This window comes from Macrosteles quadrilineatus, unplaced genomic scaffold (assembly GCF_028750875.1).
Source record: "Macrosteles quadrilineatus isolate MER2022 unplaced genomic scaffold, UCM_ALF_1.0 Scaffold_7__1_contigs__length_78375512, whole genome shotgun sequence".
In the NCBI taxonomy this organism is placed as follows: domain Eukaryota; kingdom Metazoa; phylum Arthropoda; class Insecta; order Hemiptera; family Cicadellidae; genus Macrosteles; species Macrosteles quadrilineatus.
Genome location: NW_026542600.1, coordinates 57968346 through 57986305, shown reverse-complemented (window position 1 = coordinate 57986305; position 17960 = coordinate 57968346). Strand labels below are relative to the sequence as shown.

Here is a 17960-nt window from a genome sequence, read left to right as displayed (position 1 = left end):
TAAAAATTGCAAAGTACAAGAATACTACAAATAATAAGAGCGGTTAATCCAAGAATACATACAAAAACTTTATATTAGCGTTTCAATGTTTCAATACTATGAATTTGCATTGCCAATTTTATGAAAACATATGTTAATATATTTAAATGCAATCATTATATGCACGGTTTATTGTTTATTTATTGAAAGACTTGGAAAGGCTATTTAATTCTAAACAGCACTTTGTAAACCCTACTTCTTGATTAGATGTTTACTACATGCCGTATTTTAAACAAAGTAACGAAATAAATACAGGTTACCCAATCATAAACCATTAAAATCACAAGGGTCAAAAGAACGATTAGATATCGGGTTGAAAATAGCTTTCCCCACTTCACAAAAACTGACTATACATTTACAAATTTGTTTGCTTTTACTTTGCCAACAATGCTCTTTGAAGTAATTTATTTTACACTGGGTAGTTTATTTAATTTATTTACAGGATAATTACTATAGTTTAGATAACTATGATTTTATTTAACAAAAATAAAACATGTTACACGTTAATTAATTCTTAACTTCTTAACTGTCTATAATTTGAAACAATTAGTACTTGGAAAACATGATGTAGCTTTTATAATTATTATAACAACATATAACCCACGTTGTTTTGATAATAATTCAGTATAGAACTCAACTGCAATCAATTTATAAAAAAAATTATTTATGTTTTTTAAATAAAGATTAAGTATGAGTTTTAACATTATATAAATATACTCGAACAACAATTGCAAGCATGTAGTAATTTCAGAGATTTTTATGACAATTTATAAACAGTTTATTTTTAATTTAAATTTTACATTCTTAGTGACATAAATAAAAACATAGAAAATGTGTATTAATATATGATTATATAAAATACATGTTTAGCGTTTCTAAGCAGGTTAGGTATGAAAAACTCATTATATGAGTGCTTATCAAGCTAAAAATTCACAGCTTTTCTAAAGTACTGTTTGCTAAAAGTTAAGAGAAGTTAGATAAAACTGAAACAGCTAGTAATTGGTAAACCGTCGACACGTCAAAACGTAAAAGTTAATAGGCATCTTTTGTTAATTAGTTTTCTTCCTAAGCCGTCTAAACTTGTTAGCTAAACTTAATTATCTCGTTAAATTTCGTAAATAAGTTTAAAAAATGTCAGAACAGGAATCTCAATTAGTTGATGCACCTAAATTTATTAAAATATAATTTACAGTTTGGGACTAAATAAGTAGTTTGTAATTATACACACTTGATCTTAGTTGGAGACACCGTAGGGATGTTTAAAGTCCTATTTAACGTATTTCCCTATAAAAAAGAAACTATTACCGTAATTGGCACGACAAGACCATTTCCTTTTTTATTTAGATGTCCCCTAGAGTTCAAAAACACTAATCGTTTATGGTAATGTTGGTTTTGAAATTTTCAAAAATATTTTTTCTCCAAATATTTACCCTAAAAACATGGCGTGGGTGTTAACATATTCATATGAATTTTAATGATAAATCTGTACTATATCTTCCGCACGTAAAGTCATCGTAAAATAAATTAATAGCCTATACTACCTATGACCAAAAGAATTATAATCACCCAACATTATGTTTATCCATAACTATAAATACAATTAATAATTTATGAAACTACCGTGCACATTAAAATGAAGCTTGCCTAAGGTCATTAAATAAATTGGTGAAATATTCACTCCTGTGTTGTTTAAGAGTAAAAAACAAGCATTGTTGGAGTTATTACTAAACAATCCATTAATGTCGACCAACTATTCATTTAGACTGAAGTTTCTGTATTATAATTACTGAACCAGGGCCGAAGTTTGAGATGTGGGTTGCTGTTCTTAACCTCAGTTGACCAGTTGACCCCGCTTAAACCACGAACTTAGGAGGAAGTTTGTTGTGGCCTTTTAAAGAGGAGCCATACAACTAGAGTTATATCTAGTTTTAATTATATACTTCAGAATTAGTTTCCGTTTGAATTGAATTTTTTCTTGGTTTTAATGTAAAAAATCTGTTATTTAAGGCTGAGTGATGATATCTAACTAAACTTTTTAAGTAGTGAATATTCTATAGTTACACTATCGGCCATTTGAATAATCTTAAAACATTGTTATTCATGAGTATTACATGAAAAAATATAATTACAAATGTTATTGAAGGTTAGAATTTTCTATATGGAAATATTTACTGTATTGCTAAGAATCGTTCCAATTATAGCTATCGACTAGGACCACTTTTAGCAAAGAGGGCGTATGCTTTATTTTTAATATTTTAAATGATTGAATGACCTTAGAGTATGATGCTGTTTAAAAAACTGTTATCGATATGTGAGTTGTTTTCACTTTTTCTAATATCTTACGTTATTAAAAAAAAAGAAAAACAATACAAAGCACTAGAAAGAATTACACTCATAATCATAGGTTTAGGGTTTTTGATCTCATTTTCCTGTTAAAACCAAACCTGCTGTCAGTGGTTATTTTATATGGCTATTTTATTTCGACTTTGAGGTTCCATTCCATTTACTACTAAAGAATCGAAATTTATCCGTTTAATGTTTAACACACAAGGTTAAATTAAATTCTGGCTGCCATGTTCTTTACAAAATTACTTGGCAGGCAGTATTAAAATCCTTCCATATTTCCTAAATATAACAGTGTTAAATTTTACTGTTGAAATACGGAGAGTACTGCTACAGGGTATAATTATCTGGTTATATTTTTTACCATGTAACCCACATATGTGTAAGTCAAGTCCTGCGGTTGAGATGGGTTGTGCGTAACGCATTGATTTCAACCAGTAGTGCATGATTTGGTTTGGAGTTTGGATTTGATTTCACCAAGAAATCCAATCCCCTCTTTTGTGGCATATCTGATTTCCAAAGACTAAAAATGAAAGTAAAATTAAGTTATCCAGTTCCATTTTTTTCAAAACACTCATTTCCTTAAAACGTTATTCCCAATAATAACGTTTTAAGGAAATGAGTATTTTGAAATAATTTTTTTTTTTATACATAAAATCAATTTTAGATCCTTAAATATATTTTAACCATATGCTTTACAGCCAGTAAAGATATACAGTTCATTAAATATTTTTTTTTACTTGTAAACCATTCTTTGTATTGTAAAAGCTAAGATCGTTGAAGGATCTTTTAGTCTTGTTTAAGAATTGATGTATTTTTCTAGTAGTAAATTGGTATTTCAGTTGACATAAATGGTTAATAAGGATAGAAAACAAAGGTTAAATTCTTAAACAACGTATGACTTTGCCTTTTTTATTCGATATTCATTGAAATAATACAGGATTTCCGTTTAATGCATAGCACAGATGTATGATTTGATAATACATATGAAACGAAAGATTGACTCGGGATACACTTTTCATCACTTAACAATCAATTTTTATTAAAAATTACTGACTAACATAATTAAATTACTCAAACCAGCTAAATTAATAATTCTTAAAACTGAATCCAAGTGGTAACTTAGAAAAAATACTATAATATCTTATATAGTTTCGTACAATAGTGATTTCTATTGAATGAAAAGATTTCAACAAATAAACTTACACATGATTGTTTTACTACAGTAAAAAAAAAAAAACATTTATCAGATATTAATGTATTGCCCTCAAAATATCTATTGCTAAAGACTTAAGTCAAAATATTTGTATGCTGCGTTAGTTATAAAAATACAAACAGGCTTAAGCGATTTGTTCAAAATATGAATTATTTAATTCTTTATACGATTATTACCGAGTCAAACCATTTACAAAAGTACGTTCGCGGACACTCTGTATGTAATTTGTGAGTTCGTGAATGTTTTAATTGGGTATTTGTCATTAAAAGATTTTTTGTTAATTTAGTCTATAAATAGACCTAGAATGAAAATTTTTATGATGAAATGCACTGCGATTGTACCTCTTCAAAGTGAACAACAAAAGCATTTTTCGTTTACATATTCTACGTAATTTTCCTTGTTGATCTCAGACTGGAAAGTTAAAGAATGAGATTCCTGAATAGACAATCAAGCGATATCAAAGAATACTTCTTGTTATATGATCGACCTCGCCACATGTGTAGCAATACTTTATTAAATTTTCATTTGTTCCCCGAAGTAACCAGGTCTGCGTTCTTTGTCCAAAACAGACTTTTCTAGTAAGTTCTAAAAACTCAAGAGAGTTGAAATGTAGTGGTTGTTAGCTAGAAGCGGAGTAGCCTACTACAAACTAGCTTTGAAAACCTGTATTCTTTCTTCTGACATGTAATTGATTTCTTTCCGGTTGATATCTTGACAATGATGAGGTTAATTGAGATGTAATTAATGTGTAATAGAAAGACAAAAGGATGATAGGCTAATTGATCCGTAGCCTTTTAATAGTTGTATGATAATGGTTTTATTAATTTTCTTAGGTAGATTGTCGAACCTGGTTCTGAAATTGCCTTATCACAAAAGGTTGGCAGATGAATTTTCGTAGGCGGAGATAGAGCGGGATGTAATACAATGACAGTTCTTTTCCTTGAGCAAAGTTTTTTTCTCTCTAAGTATAGATGGACCTACAGTGTATGGTGGATTCCAAACCACAGGTTTAGGACGATATACGAGTATCGGATGGGTAGAATAAGTGATGCCTATAATGTTCATCTTTAATCAGAAGGTTGTCGGTTCGATCCTGAGTAAAGACACGAGTTTTTTTTTATCGGAGTACTGTGAATAGCAAATCTACACAGGACTTCATACTACATTATACTCTAACCCTTATTTTATATTCAGAGTAATATACGCACCTAATAGTGTATCGCCGAAAAATTAATTGATTACCTAATCGATTGATGGATTATGTCTCGTATTTGATTCCCATTGGCAATCGTCAGGATAAAAACCCGGATCCCCAAGTCCCACGATACAAATATCAAGACGTTCCCCTGCTTCGTAGTATCACTGTTTAAAATATTAGGTTTTACAATTCCTTTATCAGTTCCAATTGTAACCTTAGTCAACGTGTTACATGTTTCGGCGAGCTGCCATTGTCAAACACATCATTACAGGAATATGTAGATCCGCTTGAATAGCTTCGTTCTCACAACACATTACACGACAAACAACATTTACACACGACACGTGCGACATAAAAATAAATACTTTTAGTTTGATAGGCCTATCACGAATTGCAACATTGCCGGTACACGAGCGGGAACAGACTCAACCCGGGTGGAGAAAATATTTATAAATATATATAAATATAAATTTGGAGAATTAATATGTTTTGTTTATGGTAATATTTGAGTCAAAATCCAATCAGAGAAATAGAAATCCGCTTAGACTGTAGGTTTGCCGTGGTGGTGGGGGGGTTATACATTTTTCAATGATTTATCAAATGAAAAATGGTGCAGTTGAGATGGCGTTTTCTTACTTAATGAGATGACGTTTCTACATGCATGTCATACTGCGAAGCAAGAGAGTAATTTCGAATGTATTGACATGCAAATGGTTGCTCTTCTAACAATAGTACTTGAGTGTCAAACGTTTTTACTTCCCTCGAGACCTTAAAACCATAAACGGGTTTCCATGAACACTCTTACATGAACAACGGAATTTAGGGTTTAAAATCAACAGTTGATTTGTAGTTTAAGTATTTTCATTTGGCATTTTCCCCTTTATACAAGGGTTTATATCACCAGGTACGATGTCATTTAACCGAAATCATGAGTGCACAAAATTAAGTTCATAATACAGTATTAAAATTAGCTGTGAGTTATACATTGTAAATTTAATATAGAGAATTAGGTAAACAGAGTAGTGATGCAAATTTTAAACAAGTTACAGTAATTGATCAGAATATTTTGTAAAACGAACCTTTAGTGTTTTTTTTTCAATCTACACATTTTACTAAAAATATAATTACCTTACTTGTGTGTATTTAAATAATTTTATTACTTAACTATTTTAGGTGTAGGTCGTAGGTTGGTTGATTAATTAACTATTTATTTGTTTTATATAACTGATAGCCATTGCTATAAGCCTATTGCTTTAAATAATAATTTCAAATTTCAATGTCGTATTAATTTTTTTACTAGATTTTTAGATAGTTTCCTGATTTGATTCAGGGAGTTAAATCCTGGGTACCAGGTTCGAATATCGCTTATCAACCAGATAAAACTTCGTAACAGTGAATTCTAGGATCAGAACCAGACGTGTAGATCCTCAAATAAAAAAAGTCTTATTGACGGGGAGGGCTGTTTGGATACACAATACACAATGTTTGGTGTGCTTCACTTTGGATACACAATACCCAGATTAGGTTACAGAATAGAGCTTTCTAATCCATTTTATATTGCACATCAATTATACCAAAATCTTCCAAATAATATCATTGAGGCAGAGAGTAGCAGTGCAGCCGTTTTCGGGAGAATAGTTGGAGAGTGGCTGTTACACGTCGGCCCCACGGCTGCTGAAAATTTAATTCATTCACCATACGTTTGAATAAAAAAAATAATAAAGAATCTATTAAATCTCCAACTTATCAGCCAACCCATGCCTATGTCAAAATTTTTAGACCTGATTAATTTTTGTTTTTAAATTGTACCTAAGAATTATTTTATTTTATTTTGAGGGGTATTTTTTAATTTGCTTTAACTTAACAAGTGTTTAGAACTTATATTCTGATGGTTCTATGTTGGCCAGGACTAAGATATTTGATTTAATTTTTAATTTTAATGAATAAGTTATATTATTGTTAACTAGAAAAGTAGTTTTATGTAAGTGTATATATTTTTTAAGAGTTACCAGCGAGTGCCATGGACTCTTCCTCACACACAGACGTGTAGTCTTGTGAGGAATATTTTTTCCTTTTATAAAATATGTCACTTTTTTATTTATTGTACATTATTGGAAATAAAGAATCTTGAATCTTGAATCTTGTTTGTTTTATGAGTTTTAAATTTTCACCTCAATGTTAACATTTTACTACAGGAATTAAAATGATGTAAACTGAACAAAATACTAATTTCCTAAATTCAATTATTTTGTTATGAAATTCATTATAACTGATCCCTTTATGTGAACTTTTGTTGCCTTATAAGAACCATTATTTTTTAGTTTCACTTGTAGGTACACACAGTAACCGGTTTTTTGTTTGTGTTTCGTATTCTATATTTTACCTTACAGAAATTACAAGGAACCTCTCCACAAATCAAGCCAAACAGTTTCAAAATTCTCATCCTATATAATCAGCCTAACAATACGTGTGGAAAATTATGGATAGTTTTGCTTCCTTCTAAAGTGGCGTCTCCATTAACTTGAAGAACATGTCCTCTTAATTAAAACCTCCTAATTGCATCCTTCAGAAAAGAGCAGGAAGGAACAACTCGAGCTGTCTGGTTTAGCTTCAGCCAATTGATGACGTATTACCACTGAGGGGTCAGAGGTGATTTCTCGACCTTAAGGATTTATTGTATATTCCACTACCGCTTCCCGATAACTTATTAGCTTACAAGTAGACGCTATATACTTAGTTAATTAATATCATTGATGAAATATTTTGGTTATTTTTAACAGTAAGAATAATATAACCTAAGCTTGAGATTATTATAAACAATTTATAATTTATTAACATCTTATTTAGGTAAAGATACAATTTTGGAAGGATCTTAATCAAAGGTGTACTTAACAATCTGTGTATAACTTCCCTACACAGGCTGAACCACTGGCAAAAACCATTTGAAGTCAAATCTAAGTTTTAATCTAAATTTATCAAATCTTCAAATAAAGTTATGGTTGGCACTCCTGGAGGTTTATTTTTTACAGCTATCCATGCAAAATCATATGTTTACTAATAAATAGATGGAATATTGGTTACCTTTAACAATCTAACAATTTTTCCTCAATAGGCAAACGAAATAGTTATTTGTGTAACTAGTGGTGAAAGTGGCACTTTGCTGCACACGAGAGCAATGTTTACGCACGAGCCGCAGGCGAGTGCGGAATGATCTCGAGTGCAGCAAAGGCCTTTTTCACTCGTGTTACACTCTATATTTTTCCTACAGTCACTATAAAGCATATAAATAATTAGTCTTTCAAACACTATACAACACGTTTTTAGGTTCAGCTGGCAACACAAATAGGTGCCCTAGAGAAAGTAGTACCCGCGGTCTGTATCACTCCGCTATTTTTCCTCGGCAAGAAATGTGCTCCGCGTTTTGAGAATATAGTTCCGTATGTTTTTGTAATTTGAAGTGGTTTCCGCGCCTAAAAAAATGCTTTAAAGGTATTTTCTTGTTTATTAAGATCGTAGGAATGTTTTAAAAACGTTTAAATGAAAGTCCAGAAAGTTCAGAAATACCTAAACGATAAACACGAAATGACAGGTTAAATCGTAGTTATAATAGTCAATCAGTTGCTCATAGTATTATTGTCTTTAAGTGTTGCCAACCTATTTCCAAGCGTACACGGATTACGTGCATAATAGAACCACGCTGTTTTGTGTTGTTTCGTTGGAATCCTGATGTGCGGCAAAGTATAAACCGTACGGCAAAGTATAAACCGTACGGCAAAGTATAAACCGTACGGCAAAGTATAAATATGCAGCAATTAGCAGCTTTCTGTACTATAAACAGTACAAGGAAGCCAACTTTGTCGGGTGACTGTAGGAAAATGTATATTCTGCCTGGATTTCAGGCCTCTGAGTTATGACACAACCTGTAAAGTTAGTGACGGGAGTTTAACAGTGGATCATTGTGAAATTATAAACTTCATGTCGTTATAATTATTCACTGGTTAGTAATTTAGATTCTTAATGGATTGATACTTACGAATAATAATTATTCGTAAGTATCAATCCATTATCAATTATTGAGAGTATCCTCACTTTCATGGAAGCAGCTTTCAAGAGGTAGAACGCAGCTTCATCTAACACAACGAAAAAGTAGAAAATCAACATTTATTGTAATCAATCATTTAATTGTCCTCTTCATTCAACTCAGCTGTATGTTTACAGCAACGAATTAGCCACATCAGTCGCAGATGATCAGCAAATAATACGCTGAAACAGATGAGCAAAACACGATTTTGATGGAGCGACGTAAGTGGAGCGGAATTTCGATTGGTTTGAGAAAGCTAATGGTGGGAAAATATACTCTGAGAAGACAGTTATCTGGGTAAAGCATACAAAATACACGTACCAAACATATTTTTTTAATACATACAGTGATTTTCAATGACAAAATTAAAATTTAGCTTTTTACGTATATGATACTTTTAGATCAATCCAAGTTTGCACATTAGTTAGAAAAACTTTTTTACCTTAGGGGACCCTAACGTAAATTAAATAAGCTCCTAAGTAAGATAGCGTAATTTATCTCTTCATAGAATCGTAGATTTATCCTTATAAATTCCTTATCGTATACACATCTAAGACACATGGGTGTAACCTTGGTCTGTCCTCTGACCTTCAAATTCCATTTTGAGACTTGCAGTCGAGGTTGGAACGGGGTCAATCAAGAATATCAGCAGGTGCAATAATTTTCCGAGTCTTCCTAGTTGATATCAACACTTGCTTTAGAAGTAAAAAAAAAAAAAACATTAACATAGTTTTGATTTATTGGGGTTTACAGTTTTTTGAATTATGACAATATTTGATTTTACTGTATCATTTACAGATTTACGAAAAACATTTTAATATTCTGTTCTTCTAAGAATCCTTCTTACTTTAAATCCTGTTTCAGTTGGGGTTCTAAAAGTTTGATATTTATCACACGCCTACTTATCATTGGCAATTGTTGAGATTTGAACCCACACGTATGCGGAATACGGGAATTGTCATTTAACTACATAATTGAGAACCGACTGTTCATTTTATAACCAGGAAGGGTACTTCAATACACATCGAATGCTACTGTAACTTATGTTTACTAAGCTCAGACGACGATACTGATTTTGAAACATCGTCAAACTTAAAGAGAAGTAACCCTCGTTACTTCGGCTTTAGTAGAATACCTCAGAAAATTCGTCTCAAAGAAGAGAAATTTGCAAAGGTAACTTTTCCGAAGAGGATATAACAAAACAAGGCTACTTACCTCTGCAAGTATGAGAATGTTTCCAACCCCATAATGTCGTATTGAAGTACTGAATAAGTTAACATACGCTTAAGAAACGGTTTGATAAGGAATAAAGTACTTCACACACGGAACTTACGCAATGGTCAATGTTAATTCAAATAATACTTGTGGGGGGGGGGGAGTTCTATTGGAATATTACATTTGCTTGCAAATCCTACACCATTTCAAATAATAATACTTTAGAGTATATTATTTTTGCCAGTTTAAACTATGACAGGTGAATTTAATAATAACTGATATACCTACGTGTCAGGGTGAGTTCCTACATGCATTTATCACTTTAACTAGTAAAATTCATAAATAACAAATCAGTAAAATAAAATTTTTCGTATTAATTGCATTTTAACTGAATTACACAGTTTTTAATTGACTAGTGGTAACATTTTAGGAGAAAATACAAAAATCAAAATAGTAAACATTACCATACACCAATATCTGACCATGAGCTTATATAGATTACGGAATTTCTCACCGATTACTGTATGTTACTGGGAACGTACATGAATGTCTGATTAATACTGGTTCATAGCATCTGTCAATGCAATACAAAGCTGCTACATTGGACTACGTTAATCCTGCATGTGTAACGGATCCTGGAATATCAGCTCCCTCGTATATCAGTTCCACCAATTATCAGATCCCTCGTATATCAGTTCCACCTATTATCAGCTCCCTTCGTATATCATTTCCACCAATTATCAGCTCCCTCGTATATCAGTTCCACCTATTATCAGCTCCCTCGTATATCAGTTCCACCAATTATCAGCTACCTCGTAAATGAGTTCCATCAATTATCAGCTCCCTCGTATATCAGTTCTATCAACTGTCATTTCCCTCGTCTGTCAGTTCCACCAACTATCAGCTACCTCGTATATGAGTTCTATCAACTGTCATTTGTAATCCTGCATGTGTAACGGATCCTGGAATATCAGCTCCCTCGTATATCAGTTCCACCAATTATCAGATCCCTCGTATATTAGTTCCACCTTGTTCACCAGATAATATTATTGGTCAGTTCTATCAACTGTTAGCTCCCTCAACAACCAGTTCCTTCAAGTAACATTTTTTTATACCAATTCCTTGATTTTCAGTTGGCTCAACTATCAGTTTTTTGCCTACCAGTTAATTGAAAGCGAGTGCCATACTTTTACAGTTCCATTGTCTGTCAGGAGCCATAGACAAAAAGAATTAAATAGAGCCCGTAGCCGTGCTGCAATTAGCATAGGTTCTAGCGTGCACCACTGGCAGCGCCGTGTAGTTACGTATCGCGTACGCCGTAACTACACGGCACTCCCAGCGGTGGACGCCAGAACCTATGCTAACCGCAACACAGCTGTCGGTCTGCATTTAATTTTTTTTGTCTAAGCAGGAGCTAACTGTCAGTTCCCTCAAATTCCAGTTTGATACGCTAGTACAGTAATTTGTGTTCTAACCACAAGTCTGGCCGCGGCCACACAAAACCAACAAAACATTACATTGAATAACTACACGTACATCAAGAACTCCCATGGCTCTCTTAGATTTAGAAAATTTTCTTCATATGCGACAGGGGATATGTGTTTCCAAAATGTTTCAGCGGGTTTAATTCTGAGTATAAAATCGTCGACTTTTGTTTGTGTAATGACAAACTAGGTACGTTTTGAGATAAAATCTACGATGTCGGGTCTAAAGGTGTGGACCATCCGACTTGAATCCCCGCTCAGTTCATTTAAATGAGCAAGTTTGAGTTGGATTTAAATTTCGGTTGGAGCAACTTTTCATTTTAATTTGTACTCAACACAATACTTGTTTGATATTTATGAAATATAATTACAGTAGTCAGACAAGATTTATATCAATAATAATTACAAGATTTATTACAGCTAATCAATCAGTTACGTTACGTTTTATACTTGTAAAACTGAAAATGTTATGGAAGAATTTAGTGGAATGTATTTGATTGGAACAACAACAATCTGGAAAGATAGAATGCCGCAAAACAACTGTTACATAATGGTCCCCATTAGGAAAACGGGAGCAAAGAGCTATCACAGAATTTCACGAAAGTAAAAGTAATGAGTGAATGAACAAAATGTGTATTTTGGAGGGAGAATATAACCATAGGAAAATTAGGTTATTAGTAAATGTCTATTTGACTAACCTAGTTGTCCAGACGAACTATATAAAAAAAAAACTAACAGATGTTAATCGTTTAATGTAAAATTTTCTGCAGGAAACCGATTTGCCTTAACTTTGTTGTTTTCATAGTATGTTCAACCATTGACTATACACAGAATAGACTTCCCATGTGATATGAAAGTTTGAAGCCAAGAAAATGGATGAAGTTCAGGACCATCTCACCAGAGTTTACTAGTGTATTGGGTTGCATATTAATTAAACCAATGCAGTATCATAGCAAACAGCTGATTGATTTATCACTTAACACAGAATATTGTCATTAGTTGGTAGACCATCTCAACAGATTGCAACACGTTTTTTGGCTTCAAATTTTTACATAATGTATGGAAGTCTATTCTGTATAGTCAATGGTTCAACATAGGTGAAATATTATATATTCATTAAAACGTGTTTATTTTGTTAGTGATATAAAATTCTGCAGTAAAGATATAACTATAAAACGCAGTATTACATTTGTTAATTAACATGCGTGTGTAGAACATGTCAATGCGTTTTTACGGACTGTATTCACAGTGATACTTAGGTTTGATTATAGTTTTAATATTAAATTAAAAATACGTTATACGTATAATTTTCAATCGTTGTATATTAAAAGGTAACATAATCTTTTATTTGATAAACTAAAACCATCAACGTGTTTAATTTTTCTCCTATTCTAATATCGAAGCGATCTAAGGCAATCAGTTGACATTTCTAAGAAGTTTTAATAACAAACTCACTTAACCCACAAGTAAAACCATTTTATATCTACATTTCTTATTACGATAGCTTTAAACACATTCTATAACTCTTTAAATCATTGCATGTAAAATTATCTCCATGATGGCAGATATTATGTAAAATGTGCAATTATTATTCATTGCATAGGCCCTATTATCGACTTTTGGAGTGAGCTGTTCTAGTATTAGAGTCTTTGGCCTCTAGGGTCCCGGGTTTAAACCCCGCCAATCACCAGTGGATTTTATCAAAGTAATAACGATGTAATACCGTAAGCCAAGCCTAATTTAATGTGTAAATCGGTTCCAGGCAAGGTCCTAGTGTGCTGGAATGTGAAGGTAGGATATAAAATAAAATTTTAAATTATCGACTTTCATAGTCTTTCAAACTGATATTTTGTTCGAATAAAAAAAAATTATCTACTCGAGATCCACTATAACCTTGGTTTAACCTAGCGCGCTCGCGCAGACTCTGCGCTCAGGTGACGAACGGTTTGCGCATGAGTACTACTTACTCACCAGCGCTCGAAGCGGAGGAAGCGGAGACTACATTTCGACCTTGACCCTGCGGCCAGTGACTGATTACGTAAAGGGGGCTCGTCCCCCTTCCCTTCCCCCCTGACCCCCTGCCCGACACTGTTCGCTAAACTTGAAACTACTCGCCCTTCAAATCCAGATACACCGACCGACTGACGGATCTAGGCTACGATAACTCAACGTTACATAACTGTTATTTCCGTTCAGTTAGAACTGCATACGCGCTATTACGAGTATTTTATACGCGTTTGCGGTAACTAGATCATTACTCGTGATTGAATGTGTTTGGTTTTTGCTACTTCCGGAATCCTAAAATACTCCCATGAAGCGCGATTCCAAGTTGATCGCATGGTTTACTTCGAATGTACAATTGTCTCGAAAAATTCTCTAAGGGCAGTAGATTGTGCATTGGACTGGATTTTGAATAAGTGCTTAAACAGTTTTAAAGTTCCTCTAAACATTAGATTAAAAGATTGAAATTTTAATCATAAAATAAAAATATAATAATTACAGATTAATGCATTGAAAGATTGTTCCTATTCCCCGAACAGAAAGACTAATTTATAATGACGTTCAGCCAATTTTTTAGTAAATCCCATCCAGTATTTTGATCTGTTACGGTACTAAATATGGTTCAATTATTGCCCACGTTATTTAGCTATGTAACATTGTAAAAATGCTTATAAATTGTCAACATATTATTTGATTCGATAGTTCCCTAGTGAGAAGAAATTCCAATGGTTTTGTAAAAACTCTCATGCCTCCCATAGTACAACTCTCTTACTTTTCAGGATTAATAAGCCATCTGTGCACACAGTGGTATATATACCAACTAATGTTATTTTAACTTTATTGTTTAGGCATGGCCGTATTTCCTCCTGTTCATCGTGATCGAAAACATTCTTCTGTGGGTTGAGAAGAAGCCTCTTATGAGGATAAATGACGGACTTACCTCAATTTCTCACGGACTGTTCCAAGAATGCGGCAGGTAATATCTAAAAGATACATACATAAATAAAATTGGGTTGATAACTACTTAGTAGTAATACTTAAAATTGATTTTAGCAACTAGTTTCAGCTTTCATATGGAGCTATCTTCTGATACTTACTTCTTTACACGGACTTACTACTTTAGCCATATTGTGTTGAAAACTTTCAAAGTTAAAAGACACGAAAGTGCTTCTAAAATATTTCTACTATATGACTCAACGTTTAAAATAGCTATAACCTATTACTGTGTATTAACCATTGAGTATAGGGAGGGCTATACTTAACCGTATTACCATTGTATTACGTATTGTAGAATTATGGGGTGGACAATTATCGATTATGGGTTTGATTTTGGACAAGGTAGTTCTGATTACAACAATGTAAAATTTACATGGTATGATATACATATAGAACGTATGTATTCTTGGAACTTTTCATAATCGTCCCATGGGTTGACATAGCTATGAAACGCGTATCTATGTTTTTATCTCTTAGTCCTCATTTTCTATGGTTTTAGTATTGAATTATTGAAATGTGCAAGAAAATTATATCTTAGAAAAGCAATAAAATTTGTGCAAAAAAGAAAAAAAAATCGCTTGGCAATATTTTAATAAACAATAAAATGTTGTAAAAGCTGAACAATCTAAATTTGTAAAATATTGGCAAAATCTACAATTCAGATGATTTTACATTAAGCCAACGTAAAAAAAGTATAAAAACTTAACAATTTACTACAAAAATTAAATATATTTTTCAAACGTTTAAAATACAACCTTGGCCTAATCCAAAACTAAGTGAATGTAATACGGATTCACATAACCAATAAACCTCTATTATTCTGAATAAAATTAGTGTCGTGCCAAACTCAGAACTCTGAACTCAGAACCAACCTTTCTTCATACGTAAGAAAATTATTGTCTCATGTATAAGCATAATTGCACAAACTACCTTCAATAATTGAACGAATTTAGATGTCACGGTTTTTGGGTATATTAACATATTCATGTGGGCGCTTATATGGGGAGAAAGGAATAAGACCCTCGTTTTTTGGGGCTCACAAGGACCAAAACGTGAGCAAACAACAGGTTCTTAGCCCGCTTTTGGCAACAACTGCCGCGCTTATATAAGTGAGAACCGAGAAATTTAGATCAAAAACATTAAAGGAAGGTTAGAATTAATTGGTCCACATATTTTTCACCAAAATATTTTATATTGATTTTTTGAAATCTGAACTAAACGTTATTCGTTTGAGAAATTGAACCACAAAATGAAGAAACGGCTTACCGCAAGTTCAAGAGCTTATTGGGAGATTATCATTATAAGCAAACTGTTTTATCTTCTTTTGCCAAAATTATAATTTCATTCGTATTTAGAAAAAGATATACACTTGCAGCTCACAAGTCAAATTTTAGAGCCCGGGGCGTCAGTCCTTGAGGTCTCAGATTCAAATCACGCCAATCACCAGTGTTTATGTGATGCCGCGACCATCTAGACCTAGCGGAAGTATTGTGTGAAACGGTCCAGGTCTAGAGCCATGATGTATAACATATAGTATAATAAGAATTCAATGACATAATAATAACCACAACGTAATTGTTTTTTACTAGCAACAACAAACAACTGTACACTCAACTGCTAACTGAAACCTTACAATCCACCACCTCTCAAACCTAAACCTATCAGAATATTTTAACGTAGCATAACAACTATTTTCATACCAATTCTTCGTGGCATTTAATTACTCGTATCAAGAATATCAATGGTTTTAAGTTGTATTCTTCAACAAGCACAGCAGATAAACTTGGTCAGTTAATACTGCCCGCGAGAGTAAAGAAGTCCCTTGAGCCAGAGCGATACGCAGCTATGTTTGGAGGGTATTGTAGTAGTTAAATTTTCTGAGGCTATAAAAATACAGGGTTAGGCAAAAGTCTGGAACCCCCCAGTTAACTTTTTAACGCGTTGCAGTAGGAAAACCAAACTCGGCACATATCTACAAAATAAGAAATTGCACTTTTTCATCAAAGTTACAACTTTGCCCCAGCCCCCAAAATGGGGTATTTAGGGGGCAGCCCCAAATTTTCAAAGTAAACACCTATCATGTGACCCCTCATTTTAAAGGGTTTCTCAAGACAAATTAAATGGCGCAAACTAGAGGTCAATATCGCACCCCCAATCAAAACGGCAGTCATTTTGAAATATCCCCTATTAACCCTATTAACTTTTTAACAGGTTATAGCTGGAAAACTAAACTCAGCATGCCTTTATAAAAAAAAACAATTCACCTTTTGGTCATTATTAAAATATTACATTTTTAAAGTTAACTGGGGGTGTACAGACTTAATCTTGCTTGCTCATCATAAATAATTAAAATGGCTGCCATTTTGATTAGGGGTGCGATATTGACCTCTGGTTTGCGCCATTCAATTTCTCTTGATAAACCCTTTAAAATGAGGGGTGATTTTCACATGATAGGTGATTACATTTGACAATTTGGGGCTGCCCCCAAAATACCCCATTTTTGGGGCTGGGGCAAAGTTGTAACTTTAAAGAAAAAGTGCAATTTCCTATGTTGTAGATGTATGCCGTGTTTGGTTTTCCTACTGCAACGCGTTAAAAAGTTAACTGGGGGGTTCCAGACTTTTGCCTAACCCTGTATATCATAATTAGCATTTTGCCTTTAATTGTCTCCCTTCAACCTATACATTTATTTTTCCTATAGTCACCTGACAAAGTGGACTTCCTTTCAATGATTGTAGTACGCCAAGTAGCTAATTGATGCATTTATTTACTTTTACCGCACTAACTTTTTTGTCGCACTCCAGTATTCCAACCAAACAACACAAAAAAGTTTACTTTTATTAGGCACGTAATACGTGTGCGATTGAAAATAAGTTGATAGCACTTAAAGGTACTACGACTACACGATCAGCTGAGCAGTGTTTCTCATTTCGCTCAACGCTTGGATTTAACCTAACCTAAACACGTGTTGTATAGTTTTTTAAAGACTAATTAATTTCATGCTTTATAGTAACTGTAGGAAAAATATAATGTGTAACACGAGCGCAAAGTGCCTTTGCTGTACTCGAATAACTTTCCTCTGAGAGTAAACTTTTCTCTCTTGTGCAGCAAAGTGCCACTACGTACACTAGTTATACAAAGAACTATTGCAACACTTTAAATAAATCAATTTCCTTACATCTATTGGCTTATCGATCTAAACCCCATTAACGTCTACAAACGGAAATCTAAATGCAAACATTTTCAGCCAGATTTTATTTTTCAAACCAGTTTTTCATCAGTATCGTAGTGTACATTGAATGCAGTTCTGAAGACAAGGTTTGAAGACAAGGTTACACGTGGGTTGTCTGCTCGGATATGACTTTGTATGTAACTGACTCCAGGTAT

At 33.1% G+C, this 17960-nt stretch overlaps 1 protein-coding gene across 1 annotated transcript in view; it reads right to left on the bottom strand.

Annotated features, from left to right (window-relative positions):
* Positions 1-10124, bottom strand: part of LOC128999022 (alkylglycerol monooxygenase-like) — a 21469-nt gene extending 11345 nt beyond the window's left edge. The window contains exon 1 of the mRNA XM_054425378.1: positions 10093-10124. Within this exon, the coding sequence (XP_054281353.1) occupies positions 10093-10124 (32 nt within the window). The remainder of the gene's footprint in view (positions 1-10092) is intronic.
* Positions 10125-17960: the final 7836 nt, after the last annotated feature.